General features: G+C 36.6%; 1 protein-coding gene across 2 annotated transcripts; it reads right to left on the reverse strand.

The window, feature by feature from the left end:
• Window positions 1-5,441: 5,441 nt before the first annotated feature.
• Window positions 5,442-17,472, reverse strand: LOC138695736 (zinc finger protein 234-like). 2 transcript variants are annotated; one of them, XM_069819877.1, is made up of 6 exons: window positions 17,309-17,472; window positions 14,407-14,495; window positions 11,436-11,528; window positions 9,872-9,958; window positions 8,279-8,358; window positions 5,442-6,628 (listed from the first exon to the last, which is right to left on the reverse strand). In XM_069819877.1, exons 2-6 carry the CDS (start codon window positions 14,488-14,490, stop codon window positions 5,740-5,742), a joined length of 1,233 nt encoding a protein of 410 aa, XP_069675978.1. In that variant the 5' UTR covers window positions 14,491-14,495; window positions 17,309-17,472; the 3' UTR covers window positions 5,442-5,739. The 2 variants fall into 2 exon arrangements, with proteins under 2 accessions (XP_069675978.1, XP_069675979.1); XM_069819878.1 differs by having other exon boundaries at window positions 17,298-17,472.
• Window positions 17,473-18,999: the final 1,527 nt, after the last annotated feature.

Below are 18,999 nucleotides of genomic sequence, written 5' to 3' on the forward strand. Positions count from 1 at the left end.
AACTTCATCCCTCTTAGCCCCAAATATTTTCCTAAGCACCTTAATCTCAAACACCCTTATTCCTTGTTCCTCTCTCAGAGTGAGGGTCCAAGTTTCATAACCATACAGAACAAGTGGTAGTAATATAACTGTTTTATAAATTCTAACCTTCAGCTTTTTTGATAGCAGAGTGGAACACAAAGGCTTCTCAATCGAATAATAACACGCATTTCCCATATTTATTCTGCGTTTAATTTCCTCCCGAGTGTCATTTATATTTGTTACTGTTGTTCCAAGATATTTGAATCTTTCAACCTCTTCGAAGGATAAATTTCCAATTTTTATGTTTCCATTTCGTACAATATTCTGGTCACGAGACATAATCATATACTTTGTCTTTTCGGGATTTACTTTCAAACCTATCGCTTTACTTGCTTCAAGTAAAATTTCCGTGTTTTCCCTAATCGTTTGTGGATTTTCCCCTAATATATTAACGTCATCCACATAGACAAGCAGCTGATGTAACCCGTTCAATTCCAAACCCTGTTTGTTATTCTGTACTTTCCTAATGGCATATCCTAGAGCAAAGTTAGAAAGTAAAGGTGATAGTGCATCTCCTTGCTTTAGTCTGCAGTGAATTGGAAAAGCATCTGACAGATACTGGTCTATACGGACTCTGCAGTATGTTTCACTGGGACATATTTTATTTTAATTAATCGAACTAGTTTCTTGAGAATACCAAACGTAATAAGAATATTATATAAAACTTCTCTCCTAACCGAGTCATATGCCTATTTGAAATCTACGAATAACGGATGCACTGTAACCTTATACTCCCATTTTTTCTCTAATATCTGTCGAATACAAAAAATCTGATCAATAATCGATCTATTACGCCTAAAGCCACACTGATGATCCCCAATAATTGCATCTAGATACAGAGTTAATCTTATGAAAAGAATATTAGACAAAATTTTGCACAATGGCAACAAAAGTGATACTCCTGATAAGTTACCACAGGTTTGTCTTGTCCCCCTTCTTAAAGATAGGTACAATTATGGACTGCTTCCATAGTTCTAGTAAAATTTCCTTTTCCGAAAAAATCCCTTAAAAATTCAACCACTTTCACTTCCAAAATCACAGAAAGTACCTTTGCACTAGTTCCTCCAAAATTCCACTTATTGCTGAGGAAAGCTCGGAAAAGCCCCAACCAGGAATCCAACCCAGATCCTAGTGCAACTTCGGATCAGCAGGCAAACGTGCTACCACCAGAGCTACACCAGTGCCTCTTTATAACCGTATCATTTAGCTAGAAGACAAGATTAATGGCTCGAACCTGGGAAATAATCTCCTCATGGTGTTCGATCTATGACTTGTTACTACATAAGCAAGCATCATTGTCAATAAGCTTACTATAAATATCTTGAACCCATATTTCATGGCTCAACCCAGGAACCATATATCAGACATAGGGAATTTAACATGAATATTTAAAGTTCTATTTTCCAAGGGGCTAAGTGCCATTGCTTCGAACTTCATCTTATTCAATCACAGAAGCATACTGAATGGGCTGTCACAATTCAAATCTCATGACTCAGTCATGCGCCGGCATCTCAGTCCGGTGCAATATGGTTAAAAGAGACAATGGATGGGGAGATATTCAGTAACTTTCCTTACGTGATTCTGTTTGCCCAGTAGTGGGAAAGCACCATCAGCATATTGCTTACCAGTGTTAGGCGCAGTAGACTGTTGCATCCTCTCGTGAAATTTTTGATGATTTTCCAAGCACTTTTTTCCTTCTGGGAATGTAACAGGGAAGTTTCTTAGATATTGTAGTCCTGTCCATTTAATTGACATGCTGAAATGAATTCGTCGTGCAGTGATACTCAAAGGAAGGTGAAGAGTGAAATTTTTATTTTGTACAATTCTTACGGCAGAAACTGTATATTTTGCGATTTTAATCTCCTTCCTATAAATTATTCTTGCTTATAATTTGCATAATGAGCATATCAATGTTTTTTTTTTTAGTTATTCAAATTTATATATATATCAAAATTGAGCAACTATTATAAAATTTAACTTTCCTGCATTACTCTCTGTTTACAATGTTCATTTCTCAAATGGTTAGAACAGAACTAAGCACCAGTACCTAAAATTGTGAACTCAAGTACACAAATGGAAGAACATTTTTTTTTTTATATATGCAATTACAAAATTTAAAATTTGGGTGTGCATTAAACATATACCAGGTTTTAATTTTCGAAGTAATTACTTTACAAAAAAAAAAATGCCACTCTGTTTTGATAACCACAGTATAGGGAACATGCAGCAAAAATTTCATGTCCCTAGTAAGTAAAGTGTAGGAACAATTACACTTTGAACATGAAGAAATGTCTTCGAAAAAATTAGAAAACAGCTTTTAAAGTTTGCATGCAATTCAAATTCAAGAGTGTAACCATTTCAATAGGCCGCAGGTTTTTTGCTTCCAAGTGCCGTAGAGCACTGAACCATGCTCAAGACATAAATAAGAGATTGCAGATTATTTTTTCACACAATAATAAAAAGAGAAACAAAATGTAAATTTTGATTGAAAATGAGGGCGTGGTTTGATTCCGATGTTGAGCTAGCCAGCAGCTACCAGTACACTTCTCAAAGGCTTCCTTCCTCTCTTTACCTTAAGTCCTTTCTAGGAGTTGTTCAGAAGTGTTCGTGACAATTTTATGGATGAATCTCTTTGCTGATCGAAATGATCTTAATTTGTTCTTCAACTGTACTATTTTGGAACATTTTTGGATAGAAAATCTTATACCAGAAACCATAAGACCATTTTAATGAAGTTCTCCACTGAGAAAGAACAATTCCCACAATGCCATGTGCAGTTAGACTAATGCTGTGTATGAGACGAATGAGAAAACATTATAAATTATAATATTATTGGTCAATAACACTGATTTCAGATATGTGAGGGTGCTGTCATATAGGTAAATGGCTGGTTCGAATAGAAAACTTCGACGTGTATTTGGGAACAAGAATACCAGTGAAAGTAACTGAATTTATAAAGTAAATAAATAGTTAAAAAAGTAGAAAATAATGCGCTAGTACTATTATGTTGTGCAAATGTATTTGAAGGGTCATCAAGACACACAATGAAAAAAAATTGACATTTTAATTATTTTACACTTTACAAAAGTATGGTCAATTCTGTTTAATTTGATGTTTGGTTTATTAAAGTATTCGAATATTTACTATTTTAAACACATTTTTAAATATATCAGTGTATTCATGTTTTAGAGAAAAAAAGTTACCACTAATCACAAAAAAAAAAAATATATTATTTCAGGAACTAATTGTCTTAGAAGGCTGTGATTCGGCTTGTTTTGTAGTAAAATTCATGCTTCGTCAAGCCTGTGTGTCAAGATCTTGCCACTTGAATTTACTAAAAAAAAAAATGTTTGAGAGGAAGAACTCAGAATAGTAACGATGTTCAATAACGATGTTTGGTACCGAGGCCCAAAAAATGTGTTTGTTGGCATGTCAACATTAGAATTTGGTGTACTAGATGCTGTATTCTGATTTAACTATGGTTACACTGCAAGAATGCAGGTGTTGAAGGATCTACATTCAATAGGATATAATACCTCGAAAAACATGGCGAACTTGGACACATTGCAAATGAGATAGGGATAACAAACACAACCAAAGAGGCAAGATCCAAGAGGAGGAGGACAGTATTACGTAGGCAGGACAGAGAAGAAGATGAGGACTAGCAACAGGGAGGCTTTGAAACCATTTTTCTCTAATAGGCGAGTTTGTATGGAAATTTTTACTTTAAACGTGGTTTACTTAAAACTACAACATAAATTATTTTTCATTGTCAAATTGGTTTATTATTAGGTTATTTTACGACGCTTTATCAACATCTAGGTTATTTAGCGTCTGAATGATATGACGGTGATAATGCCGGTGAAATGAGTCCGGGGTCCAGCACCGAAAGTTACCCAGCATTTGCTCATATTTAGTTGAGGGAAAACCCCAGAAAAAACCCCAACCAGGTATCTTGCCCTGATCGGGAATCGAACCCAGGCCACCTGGTTTCGCGGCTAGCTATTCAAAAGAATACTGAAGAACTTCCATCATTTTCTGTTAAGACAAGTATTGTACGTTGTGTGTGTGTGTGTTAATGTTAATGTTATGGTTTATTTAACGACGCTCGCAACTGCAGAGGTTACATCAGAGTCAGCGCCGGAATTTTGTCCTGCAGGAGTTCTTTTACATGCCAGTAAATTGTGGGATTTTGCAATAAGCGAGTTTTCAGGGAGGAGTGTCAAGAAATCAGCTCAAAATGGAACGTTCCAATTTGTAAAGAATAACGCGCAGCATTCAGCTGTTCCATGTCAAGGGGCGAGTTAGTAAACTCAGCGAGAAAGGAGCCTATCAATTTAATCCATGTATGCTCATGTCCTAAGAAATTAATAATTGCGTTTAATTTTGGGAACGATTCGATTATTTGAAATCTATATCACTATAGACACTGACAACACAGTGGCCTGTGCAGTTCTTCTAAGGTTACTCACTTGGGTGCTGGTAGCTTTTCTCTTTATTGCTATCACTAAGTCTGTTCCACAATATGCCTCAGTTCCATCCAATAAAATAGTTGTCGAATCAAACTTATCATTGTGCGGCACGCGTTGCATTCATTCCCTTGCATTTACCCAGTAAATTTTCTTGCTATAATGAGAATAAATCCTCTGATTGAGGTTCTGGCTGATATGTCCATCTAGTATCAGGCAGTACATCTCACTTGACGATATGTGTCAGAGGAAGAACAATTGTTTGTATGCATCTGAAGTCTGATTAGTGTAATATGTAGCTAGTCGGCGATGTATGCAATGGAGGGGGAAAGTATTTTCCATCCTACCCCATTACCTCCTTCGTAGTACCCTCTTGGTATCACTCGTGAGGACCAGACCTGTCTTCGGACAGTTGGCTAAATAACAATGAGAATATTTGTGACATAAATATCTACGTTAATGCCGCAATTATTCCACTTCTAACCTTACCATGTTAAGAGGCAGTGTCAACAAACACTCTTAAAATTAAAATGTGTAACTGCAACTATTTTCCGAGAATTAAAGATTAATTTTTTTCCAGTTGAGGAATTGCCTCAGGAGTTTCAATTCACAACTATTGAATTTGTGTAGTCCAGACGTTTGAGATGGGCAGGACATGGAGTACGTATGGGCGAATACAGAAATGCATATAGAGTGTTAGTTGGGAGACTGGAAGGAAAAAGACCTTTGGGGGGGCCGAGACATAGATGAGAGAATAATATTAAAATTGATTTCAGGGAGGTGGGATATGATAGAGACTGGATTAATCTTGGACAGGGTAGGGACAGATAGCAGGCTTATGTGAGGGCGGGAATGAACACGCAGGTTACTTAAAAGCCATTTGTAAGTAACTACCGTAAATTCGTTTCCAACATTGTTGCGTTGGAAATCGTTTTATTATATTTTGACATTTTTTGTTTTTACCAGTCATTATAATCAGCAGGGAATGGGTGATTCGATTGCTATTAAACTCGGTATGCTCACGTTTATTCTTTGGAAAATTTTCAGTTTGGGCATATAGCAGTGAATATTTGGGATAACCGCAACCAAGAAACAAGTTACACATTCTGCAATGACTTGCCCAATAGCCCAGATGCCGCCAGCAGTGCACGCTAAGATTGCATACGAATGGTCCCTAGCCCGTGTCCTTTCAGAACTGCATTTCTTGACCAACACTTGCCTCACAAATCGCATTTGTATGATTTTCGCCAGTATGACGGCGAACATGAACTTTAAGGTTTGTGGAGTCCGCGAAACTCATATGGCAATGGTCGCATTTGAAAGCTTTCTCGCCCGCATGCTGTCTTGAATGCACTGTCAGATATGCCGCTGTTGAGCAGCTCTTACCACAAACGGCACATTTGGACAGTCGCTCGCCAGTCTGCCAGTGCTCGTGCACTCTGCAGTCCCTCGGCTCTGCGGAACTCTTACCACAATCTGTGCACGTAAAAGTTTTCTCGCCTGCGTGGCGCCGTGCGTGAATTTTAAGATATCCGACAGTTGCGAAGGACTTGCCACAAACATCGCACTTGAAGCGTTCCTCGCACCTGTGCCGGCGCTCATCTGCAAGACACTTACCGTACGCTTCACACTTGAAAGGCTGCACTGCCGAATGCTGGCGCGAGTGAATCTTAAGATATGCGGAATTTGAGAAGCACTCACCACAAGCATCGCACTTGAACCGTCTCTCCCCTTTGTGGCGCCGCTCGTGATCTGCCTTCTCTGCGAAACACATGCCGCATTGTTCGCAGTTGAAAGGCTTTTCGCTTGAATGGCGGCGAATATGGATCTTCAGATATCTGGCACTGCAGAAGCCCTTACCACAAATATCACAATTGCCGTTGAGCCGGCGCTCGTGAACCCTGTGATCTGCTGAGCCCACAAAACACTTCCCACAACCACACATGAAGGCCTCCTCACCTGTGTGCCGTCGCGTGTGGATTACCAGATATCCGGCGGTTGAGAAGCACGAGCCACAAATGTCGCATTTGAATGGCGTCTGGGCTGCATGTGCTTCATTCCTACGAGTAAAAGGAATCCTGTAACGAAAATAAATTCATCATCAAGTCATCTACATAAATTCCAATAACTTATACTATAATACTAAATATCTAATTAATTTAAAAAACTGCCTTGAATTGCAAACTTCAACACATCAGTCTCTTTAGCAATAATAATAATAATAATAATAATAATAATAATAATAATAATAATAATAACAATAACAATAATAATAATAATAAAAATAATAATAATTAAAATGACAATCATGAAAATCTGACACTAAGACTCACATTTATAATAATAATCAGACTAACAATATTCATAATAAAATCCTCTCATAATAATAATACAACGATGTCAATAATAACAATAACAACTTTATTAACACTAGGGTGTCCAGACAAGTCCTCCTTTTGAGGCGTTTGTCCGGGCGGACTTTTAAAAATCAAGAAATGTCCTCCTTTTGGTGTCTTGTGTACCTGATATTTTGAAATTATCTGATTAGCCGCTTTTTTCAAGTAATTTGCCTGTACGTGGCAGCATGGAAGGAATATACTCTTTGTCGACGATCGTAACTGTATTTGCTTACAAAGTAATATTAAATTCACATCTTGTGCGGTCTTTTTATGTATTTTGATAATAATTATAGTTCCTTTGGCTTTCATATGTAGTTATCTGTAAAATCATTTATATTATTAAGTTTTATCATAAGTATACTGTCATAAAATATCTATATTGACATAATTTTAAGTATAATATAGGCCTAAGGATACATTCAAATAGATATTTTCTGTCCACTTTAATAATTATAGTTCCCTTGACTTTCATATCTAGCTAACTGCAAAATCGTTATCAAGTTTTACCATAATTATTTTTTAATATTAACATACTTGTATGATATGAGCCTAAAACTGTACTGTAAATATTTTGTAAGTAAATACATATTGACGTAATTTATAATATAATATAATATAGGCCTAGTCCTAAATCAAAGTACATGGTTTCTGTCCTCTTTTTTTCAACAATGTTCTCCTTTTTTAAGCTTTGTGTTCTCTTTTTTTATCGATGTGAATCTGGTCTCCATAAATAACACCAATAATTGGAACAAAACTAATACAATAATAGTAATAAAGATGATAATAATAATAATAATAATAATAATAATAATAATAATAATAATAATAATAATAATATAAATTTTTCAATGGTTTAATATGGTTTTTAACACATCAGTTATTCATCATGTAAATAAGTAATGGGTTATTTTCAGCATGAATCAAGGAAATAATTCAACACCTCAAATGCTGGTTTATAGCTTTGGATTTTGTTTACTTACACTGTCCAGATAATTCTTTGGAGTGCCTTCCTCTTCAAGCTAAAGTCGCTCCTGGAACCTTAACCTAACCTAACCTAACCTAACAGCTAACTCGCGACTAATGTGTGCTGTGATCTATGGGAGGACACCACCACATACGAAGAATTATGGAGAGCTGTCAAACACGAAGGTGATATGAATATAACCGGTTTGGGAAATGATGCATCAGGAAAGTTAACTCTGCGAAAGTATGTACGTGTGAAAAACAAGGCGACAAATTAATATTAACAAGAAAAAGAGTTTTCACATAACAACAAAGGTGTCCTTTGGTGTCAATTAATTGAACTATATCGAAGTAAAGTAAACTGACCTTTGAGACAATGTTTCATCCTCTGCTGCTATTTCCAGAGTGAGCTCTTGCTTCACCAGGTCCACATCAAGATATTCTTCCTGAGAGGGAAGTGAATAAACCAGAGATTTAGCACAACAGCGCAACAATTAATTCCATTCATTGCATGTGATAAGAACTCATATTACATTGGAATTTTAAAAAATATCAAGAAGCTGTTGAAGGAAAACGTGAAAATTATGACTTCAGATCTGGAAAATCAATAGACAAAAAATGCAAAGCATTTGCGGAGATACTTAATTCTGCAAAAAAAAATTTACTCTACACTTTCTTCTGGCGTGAACACTTCAGTAATTAAAAATGGAGAAATAAAACTAAAAAAAGCTCAAAAATCGAAAGCTTCCAACGTGTTACAAAATGGAAAGAGAAAGAAGCAACTTTTACAAGATACATACATTTGTCAAATGTGCAATCATATGAGAATATTTTAGACAACTCTGATTACAAAGAACACAATTCTAAAATATATAAATTCCTTTCATACGTAAATAAGACAATTAGAAATTAAAAAAAAAAAAAAAACAATTAAATTCAAGAACAAATGTTGATAACGCAAAAACACAGTTTGTCCACTTAAAGTACAGGAGGAGGCCTGGCAGCACCAGGTCCTGTTCTTTTTTTCATATAATTGTAAAATTTTCTCTATAAGAAGTTATATTTTATTCATATTCAAAGAATTTAATAGTGAAATGTACTCTTCAGATGTAACAGGATAACTTTCTATGGTATCAAGAAGTTACCATTGCTTATTAATGGAGAAAAATTCCCTGCAGCACCATGGATCGAACTCAGGACCCCAAGTCCTACGCACCGGGCGCTCTAACCACTGAGCTACGCCGAGGCTCAATCCACGGCCCGGATCGAATCTTTCTCCTTTGGTGTTTTTCCCTTATTACATATTGCATTAAGTCAACTCCCATTACACAAAGAACACACTCATTGCTGGCTGAGATGCCACAACACCCAGCACGCAGAACTGGGAGTCCTGGGTTTAATCATCCACGCTGGAACGAATTTTTCTCCATTAATAACTATTGGTAACCATAACACATCACTGTGCAGGTCGAAAAGAATGAAGAAGTTGCTCTATTGTGTTATGTGCTTCTGGAGAAACAGAAGTTTATGCCCCCAATCCCAGCACAGAGCACTTTGCTGTTTCGAAACACATCACTGTTAACGAAAAAGGTGTAAGCTAAAGTTTACAAAGGAATTTAAGTTATCTGTGTACGATGTCCGTATTATACTGCGCAGATAATGAACTGCACTGCAGGATGGGAAATGAAAGAAAGGAAAGCAGGAGAGCTGCAAATATATCATTCCAAGAACCAACATTACAAAAAATTAAATCTGTGGTGGAACAACCCATAGAGGACTACGGCAGAAGTGAGAAGTGAGGTATCATTGGTTAGTAGTCCCCCCTCCGTCACAGCTGGTTTCTGTCACAGATTCCCAAACTCATAATGATACTGGACGGCACCATCTCACACACTGGCCGACAGTAAAAAAGAAGAAAGAAAAAATGAATCAGCAAACAGCATTCTTGCGTCTACTCACCTCAGCTTCACTCTTCACATCGGAAATATTACTTGGCACTGGACTGGGTTCAGAGCATTCTGCCTTTGTAACAGCTGTCTGCTGTTCCTGTACAAGCAGATACATAAAAGTAATATAGGGTGTTTAGACATCGTGTCGAAATTTCTAAATTGTAAGGAACTTTCTTGTTCTGTAGGCACTCCATCACTGTCTTGCACTGTAATCAATAAATTCTAAAATTTCTGTCTTCCCTCTTCGATATTGTTTATCTGTTGTTTAAAGTTTTTCGCAGCCGCAGCTGCCTGTCTGTGATGTACTATAGTTCCTTCTCAGCCTCGTTCTTTCCTTCCTGCCAAGCATTTTCTCCTGTAATATATTACCTAAAACAAGTTACGTTTGCTTGTATGACCAATGAATTCCATTTTTATTCTCCCTTTCGTCATTGATGTTCCATATTATTTAAAACTTCAATATTTCGTAAAAATTAATATCCGTAGCTGAATAAATATTCTGCGGTAGATCCACATTTCTGCAACGTCGACGCGATTTTTTCCCAGTTTTCAAATTTAACAACTCTCGGTTACAATTATCAACAAAATTCCTGACAAATGCTTTCTTGATTTGGATATTCATGAGACATAATGACAATAAATGCTTCTTCCATTACTGTGACAGTGCTAAGCTCATTGTAGTTTGGGTTAATCAACAGCTACGTAAAGTTTCAAAATTTCACAGATATTGTAGTAAGAGACATTGGAAATGTAAAACAGGAATACAAGCCACAAATATCGACAACAGTTTAAGGTGACAAGCTGATTCCTGAATGCGATACAAACGCAAGGACAGCTAAGAATAAGAGCAACATGATGTGTGTTGGTATGCAGTTACAATGATACGAGGTATCAAATAATTAACACGTAACTTACACTTACACCTCTGTCAAATAATAGCTAGCATATCTGGCCGTGAAAATAGCAGGCCCGCGTTCAAATACTGGTTGGGACATGTTATATGGTTTGAAGTTTCCCCATGGTTTTCCCTCAACCGATTAAGAGGAAATGCTGAGTAATTTTCGTAATCTCATTCAGACTCTAGATAAATATCGCAGTTAGTAAAACCTCGTAAAATTAATAAATTTAAAAGTTAACATTCTTCAAATGGAACTCATATTAAACTAAATCGTAATCACAAGAAATAGCATAAAAATTTGTAGCAGTATACAAGCTGTAAAATTTCTAATGTTGTTACCTGGTAAATGTTGAGAATCAATTCTGTGGTGTTTGGTCAGAACATGATAACGCCATTTCCTGCTATCTACAGTTACCGGAAGCTACAGGAAAGCATGAGCGTGTGTATATAATTACACAGTGTCCTAATCTATGTTGTTTTCATTCACATTTGCATGTAAACTAGAAACCTGATTTTTAAAGTTGAAGTGAAAAGTTCAAAACAGCATTTCTGAAGTTATCATGTTCTGACCAAACACCACAGAAATGGTCTTAGTAGTCTGTGGAACAATGCTGACGAACAGAGTTCCAATGAAATAAGAGAAAATGAGCCAGAGAACATTAGAAACGCCACTCACCACAGAAGATTTAACAGACACTGGACATTCCTCAGATATCAGCTCTGACGTCACATCGTACTCAGTCTTTATCCACGTGGCATCGATTCCTTCCTGCAGAATTAAGGAGCAATGTAGCAAGTGACTTCATGTGTGATAAGCTGCACAGGTTATTATGAGGAACTGAAGGCACAATCAAGAGTGTACAACAAAAGCCAATGTTTCACTTCTGAAAGAGAATAGCATATCGGAGTGTCAGCCATGCAACTAGCCAGTATTTCACCGCCCAGCTGGATATACTGAGGCCAGTGGCAGGTAACACCATTTGTGGCCAATAATTGCACCAAATCAGTTTGAAGACTTACAATAAGAGCTGAAAGGGATTTCTCTGTATTTGGAGGGACATTTTACACTGTAACCCTTAAGTACTGTGGACCATCTGCTAGACTGTGCCCTGTTTTCCCCCTCCTCTCTTCAAGCCAATTGCTCCATCGCTTTGTCTACCTTTCAGTTGCATCACGAGGCCAAGCGGGTTAACTCAATTCTTTCTCAAGTGATATGCAGTTCAGTTTGTTTGAAGCGGTCTCACAATGTACTACAGTAGTTGCGAACGTGTATTTCACATACAAATTTTCGTTCTTTTAATTTTTTGGATTGTTGTGTGGTATAACTGTCATCTCTACATGAAAAAAAGGAGGGAAAAGCAGGACCTTCTAGGCAAAATGGTTTCTACATTTAAAGAGAAAAAACACATAATCATGCTCTTGATGTGAAGTTCCCATTTGCTTGGAAAATTTGTGTGAGCTGTATGCTCGAAGATTGAGTGATCCTTTGAAGGAGTGCAGTGTTGTAAGTGTTGCGCTCTTTGATTTTTGAAAACTGGAGAGCGAAAAGTATGTTTTTTATATAGCAAATATTTTACCTTCCATAAAATTGAACAATAATTCAACAAAATATTTCACTGACATGTTGAAATGTAGCAAATATTAATATTATATTCAGAGTTCTTAATATTTTAGAATATGAAACATGATAATAGTTTAATAAGTTTAAAAATGAAAACGTTGGGAAAAGTAGCAAGTCATTACTGCATTTTTTTGTAGTTTCTATTGTTTGTAACTGTTTTATATATATATATATATATATATATATATATATATATATATATATATATAAAGTAACGAGGTCTCATACACCCCTCTATAGTGGTTACGTGACAATAAAAGTCCATAATACTTAAGGGTTAATTCTGAGCAGATAAACATATGGTAATTTTTTAGTATTTTTCAGCTTTAAAACTTGTTCCTTTTATGCCAAAAGTGTAGAAATATTAAGTAAAGCACAAAACATAGGACTTGAAGTTGTGCTCTATGACGTACAAGCCTTAGTAAATGAAATGGCTACTTCCTTTGTGGCGAGTGTTGGAAAATGAGGACATATTGTTAGCATAAGGCAATGCATTTACTATTCCTGCAAGCAATGCTTTGTGGAACGTCCATCATGCATCATGTAGGGAGTAACAAAAGAATTCCTTTAAGTGTGGAAATGATAGCAGCTGAATTTTGTAGCAAGAAAACTCTTAAACTCAGTGGCACAGAATATTATCGTGTTACAGTAGAAGAAACAGACCTGCGCTGCTTAAAGCTGCAAATTTAGAAAACTGATTTGGGATAGCTACCGAAGATAGTGAAGGCTTTTATTGCTCTCATCAGGTACCACCCATTGTTTCCTTAATAGATTCTGTATTTACTACATATAATTTTATTTACCAGAGTTGACAACCCTAAATGTACTCCATATTATAAGAGTTAAAAATTATAATTATATACATAAGACGTCAGCGAGTGTTATTTTTGCATTTCGATAGTTTCATTACAGCAAACACACAAAATGCTGACACATAAATCGACTGAAAACAACTATTCTCAAAGTTCCATTAATTTTATAAAATGATTGTTCGTATCTTATATAACTGACGTGTGCAATTTATTCCACATCATGGCAATATTGAAACTCTTGGAACACCCAGTGTTGCCAACACACAAATTGTATCCCCGTCAGTCTAATACCTGGAAGTCCGTCAGAATCCGTGAAAATTAAAAAAAGAAAATAAAACCCACTCAATATGCAAATAAAAGCAAACCTTTATTACCAATCTCGATTAGTCTACGCTACCCCAAAAATTAAACAATTAAAAATGACAGCTGCTAAAAAGTCAAAAGACGATCTAAATCGTAATTCCCTCCAGAAAATCCGTCTCCCGTGAAAGCCATTCTTTTCCCGTCTGCTACATTTAAATTCCGTTACTTTTGACGGAATTTCCGTCCAGTTGGCAACACTGGCCACACCTTCCAGCGCATTTAATGATCAATCCCAACATAGGCATACCTGATCCATGCTTTTACTCAATTCAGTGTCACCGACTGCGTGAGATCTGTATCTACAAGGCAGAGCAAGAAGGCAATATTTTGAAAATCTAAAACAGAGATTTTGAGCCTGATATAATGCTTAACACACTGTTAAGTGATTCAATATTTGACAAGGCTTAAATAGTGAACTGTCGCAATTTTAAATCATTGCACAAAAATATATCCCAGCAGCCTACTGAATATCATAACAACAATGGCAGAGTCTAGAAGTCCCTTGCTTGCCACTGATTCCACACATATGGTTATTAGCCATGATCGCAGATGGAGTATTCTAAACCGTAATTCTCACCAAAATAGAATCCCACAACATTCATAATACGGTGACGAAATTTCCACTAACTAATGCCTTTCACAGCATTCAATTTGGCACCAAAATCATTCAGAATAGCCCAGCATTCATCGCTCTTCTATTCTTTTCCATTTCACTTTCGGTGGAGGTTGTGAAAGACAATATTTTCTACTCTCGAAACATAGAAACAATAAAGATGTGAAATTCTTACATAACTGCACTGGCTAGAGGGATCAACCACCCAACTAATTGATAGCAATAATTTTCATTTTACCTGCAGTAAATGCTTCTCCTCTTCTATATCACTTGTTTGCATAGTCAGTAGGTCCAGTTCAGGTTCCATCTTGATTACATCCATCACAGCTGAAAAAGTACATTCTCAAATTCTCTTTCGTATACAGAAGAACAGCTGTTGAGGGACGTTCACACGAGTTGATACAACGCACATTTTCTCAATATTATGAAAATACACTATACTAATTACATATATGCAATATCTATCACATCCAGTTTGTAGTGGGCCATTCTGCGATGTTGTAGCAACCCTAGCATCTGAATGAAATGAAGGTGATACTGCGGGGTCCAGCAGCAACAGTTACCCAGGATTTGTTCATATTGGGTTGAGGGAAAACCCGAAAAAACGTGAACCAAGTAACTTGCCCTACTGGAATTCGAACCCGTAACACCTGGTTCCGCAGTCAGACGTAATAACCGCAGAGGTGTGGACTGCATTTTCTCACACACAGATTTGTCTGGGTGCTACTCTATGTGTCTGATAACTACTGACTGACGAGCATTGGTAACAGGAATATGACTTTTATCATCAGAATTCAATATGAATATTACCTCTGCACAAGCATTTTGTATTCCACCACTGAGAAATGCCGTTATCATGTCACAGATCAAACCCGATTTTAGGATCAATTAGTACTTCCTAGCCCAAACTGTTATATCCGACAAGTGATAGGATAATGCACTTTGTCCTGATAACACTGTAGATCTGTCCTGACAAACTGATTTATCCTAGCCTAAACTATTTTGACCTGCGATTTCACTTTACTCTCTAGCATAAACTAGTGTGGCCTAAATTAAACTGAAATTATTTATTTATTGTTACAATCATGAAAAATTTATTCACTTATTATTACGTGACAAACTGTTATGGCATTTTGAGTTGTAGAGAAGTAACTGTTTCTTGCAGACATCGGTTCGACATACACTTTTCGGTGCAACTGCATTGAAGTAACCTTGGCCTGTTCCTACATAACTTTTGATTGCTGTTCTCAGCGAAATCTCATTGACTTGGTTCACTTCGTCTTCAGACAAAACTTCTGTATGCAGATATCAAATTCCGTTCTGAAATTAAAATGATGTCTAGTTTTAAAAAACTGAAACGTATAGAAAAAAAATAAGTAATTATAAAAGATTATTTTTAAAATTACTTGTATAGACGTAGTTATCTGCAGTACACTTTTTTAGACTGCCATGCTTCGTCCCGCTCTTGTAAAATCCGTCTTCATTTGCTTCAAGAACAACACCAATAACATTTACGAATATCTCCTTAGGCCTTGTCCACGTCAGGAATAGGTATGGTGACATCTCTTAAGTTTTGCTGCTGGGTGTGACAGAAGTTGCCTTCATTTTCTTGGCTTACGTTTGCAGATTTGTGCTGCGTTGTCTGGGCTTCTAAATGTTTTCTGATGTTTCCAATAATTCATTTCCATTCCCCTCACATCATTATTTTCATACTCGAGAGTTTTAAAAGCTCCTCTTCATCTTCACCAGATCTGGAGGCAATGAAGTAGAAGAGAGGCCAACTCTGGGTTCAGCGCCAAACATGGCCTGAATGGAACAATCGGTATTTCATAAACTGTACGTACCGTAATCCTCCCGACCAGTTAGTTGTTTTCTGGTCGTTCATCCAAGCAGCGAACATGTTTCCAATGCTTTGATTCGCTCGTTGTACAGACTCTGACTCCGACTGACTCACATGGTTCACAAATTCTCGGCCGTTGTCCGACTGTAGTATGCACGGACTCCAAAAGTGAAAAATATGTCATTCAAATTGTAGGCTACCTTCTTCGTTTGCAAGGCACGAAACAAAACAAATTTTGTTAGGAGATCCTGATACACCATTACTAATTAAAAAATTCCATCTGGTTGTGTCGATGAGATCAAATGTTCATTTCCGACTGAAGAATCGGCTTGGAAACAAACCCCCTTTTCTTGTCTTCTTTTCTTGACAAATTGCACACATGGACAAGTAAAGACATACGCTATCATCTTCTTTGTAACGCTTGCACATTTTTTAGAAAATTCAGCCAACATTCTATCACCACCACCATGCCCTACTGCTACGTGAGCGCAGTCAATAATGTCATATACTTCATCAGTTGAAACGTAATATTTTATATTCGTATTACCTCCGTTTCTTGCAACAAGTTTCCTTATTCCCCCGATTTCAACTACATCTAATCCTATTAGGCCTACACTTCTTTGTTGCAGTGAGTGTCTTTTTTGTTCTTTTTTAGCGTCATCCACATCTTGCACAGAACTAAGTGATAAGTAGACTTATTTGTCCTTTGTCATAACATTAAAATAAGTAGATTTTTCACTCTCTCTCCCAAGAATCTCTTTTTCCATTCTCTTTGAGTTACGTTACCACTTGACAAAGTCCCATCTATGACAACGAGAAACACAGAAACAAACGAAATACTATATAATTGAATAATACAAAAAGTTTACAATTTTGCACACGAGACAGCAGTCTTGTAACAAGAAGTAATAATAAAACAAGTCACGAAGCTTCAGTTGTGAGGGTGCTAGGAAAAATAGACTGTGTCGGTACTATTTCGCATTGTCTGTAATGAGGCGATATTAACGGTCCTAGTGGTTAGCAACTATTTATGGATGCATATTTACTACCTATTGAGTTTCGTGACTGTATATACTAGACTGTGATAAAACGGTCACATTCAAGCAACAATGCCGCTTAACGTCAGCGTAACCACTAAACTCTCCCACATCCTAACAAGTTCAAATATATTAATTGAAACTACTTTAGACTAGAACCTGGACGAACTAATTTATCCTAAAATCGGGACTGACGTGTATTAACATATAGTCTACATGACATATCAAAAGCATGAACCAACAAAACTTTACCTGTCACTGACCTTCGATTTTACGAAGACTACTCGTTTATGAAATATGGAATCAGCAATGTAACTCTTTTTGTGATAATGACATTATGGAGCTTATACTCATAGTACTATCCAATACGGGAGAATAATATATTTTCATGCCTTGGCTTTTCTCTGATATCAATCCACCAGACCTATCGAAACTGATCAGGTAGGACTATTAAGGCAGCTGTGAATATGATAGGATATTGAATAGCCATGATATCTCTGATTGGAAATAAATTCCGTGCTGAACATTCTCAAAAAACTTATGACTTTGCACTGTATTATTTTAGATCGGACTATATTTAGCTCGGTAAATTTACTTTTGATTAAAAATTACTTTATTGGTTCTCGGTGGAAAAAAAAAAAAAAATAAATAAATAAATTTTAATTTACCATCAGAAAAAAAAACGATTACCGGTATCATTTTTTTTTTGTAAATATAAATGATATCAGTATCATAAATAATTAACATCCTAAAACATTCTTGGAAAGTACGGCAATAAACATTGCAATCAATGCTCTGAAAATAGTAAAAAAAATATTGAAACAATATATCATTATGATATCAGCTACTCATGGCTTTTAAGGAACTCTGAGGTTCATAACCACCGTCACATAAGCCCGCCATCGGTTCCTATCCTGAGCAAGACTAATCCAGTCTCTACCATCATATTCCACCTTCCTCAAATCCATCATAATATCATCCTCCCATCTACGACTCGGCCTTCCCAAAGGTCTTTTTCCTCTGGTCTCCTAACTGACACGCTATTTGCATTTCTGGATTCGCCCATATGTGATATATGCCATGTCCATCTTAAACCTTTAAGGATTCAATGTTAAATGTTATGTTTTATTTAACGACGCTCGCAACTGCAGCATCGCCGGATGTGCTGGAATTTTATCCCGCAGGAGTTCTTTTACATGCCAGTAACTCTACTGACATGAGCCTGTCGCATTTAAGCACACTTATATGCCATCGACCTGGCCCGGGATCGAACCCGCAACCTTGGGCATAGAAGGCCAGCGCTAACCCAACTCGCCAACCAGGTCGATACAGGATTCAATGTTCCTAATTATGACAGATGAAGAATACAGTCCACGCAGTTCTGCATTGTGTAAATTTCTATATTGTCCTGTAACTTCATTCCTCTTAGCTTGAAATATTTTCCTAAGCACCTTATTCTGAAACAGCCTTTCACTCTGATTCTCTCTCAAACGTAGAGTCCAAGTTTCACAACCATACAGAACAACAGGCAATATAATTATTTTATAAATTCTGACTTTCAGTTTTTTTAAGAGCAGACTGGATACAAATGCTTTTCAACAGAATAATAACTGGCATTTCCCATATTTATTCTGTGTTCAATTTCCTCCCGAGTGTCACTTATATTTGTTACTGTTGCTCCAAGATATTCGAATTTTTACACCTTTTGAAAGGATAAATTTCCAATTTTTATATATTCATTTCGTACAATATTCTGGTCACGAGACATAATATACTTTGTATTTTCGGGATTTTCTTCCAGACATGTCTTTTTCTTGCTTCAGCTAAAATTCCCGTTTTTTTCTTAATACTTTGTGGATTTTCTCCTAACATATTCATGTCATCCACATAGGCAAGTAGCTAATGTAACCCATTCAATTCCAAATCCTCTCTGTTATCCTGGGCCTTCCTAAAG

The sequence above is a fragment of the Periplaneta americana genome, chromosome 3 (assembly GCF_040183065.1).
Source record: "Periplaneta americana isolate PAMFEO1 chromosome 3, P.americana_PAMFEO1_priV1, whole genome shotgun sequence".
In the NCBI taxonomy this organism is placed as follows: Eukaryota; Metazoa; Arthropoda; class Insecta; order Blattodea; family Blattidae; genus Periplaneta; species Periplaneta americana.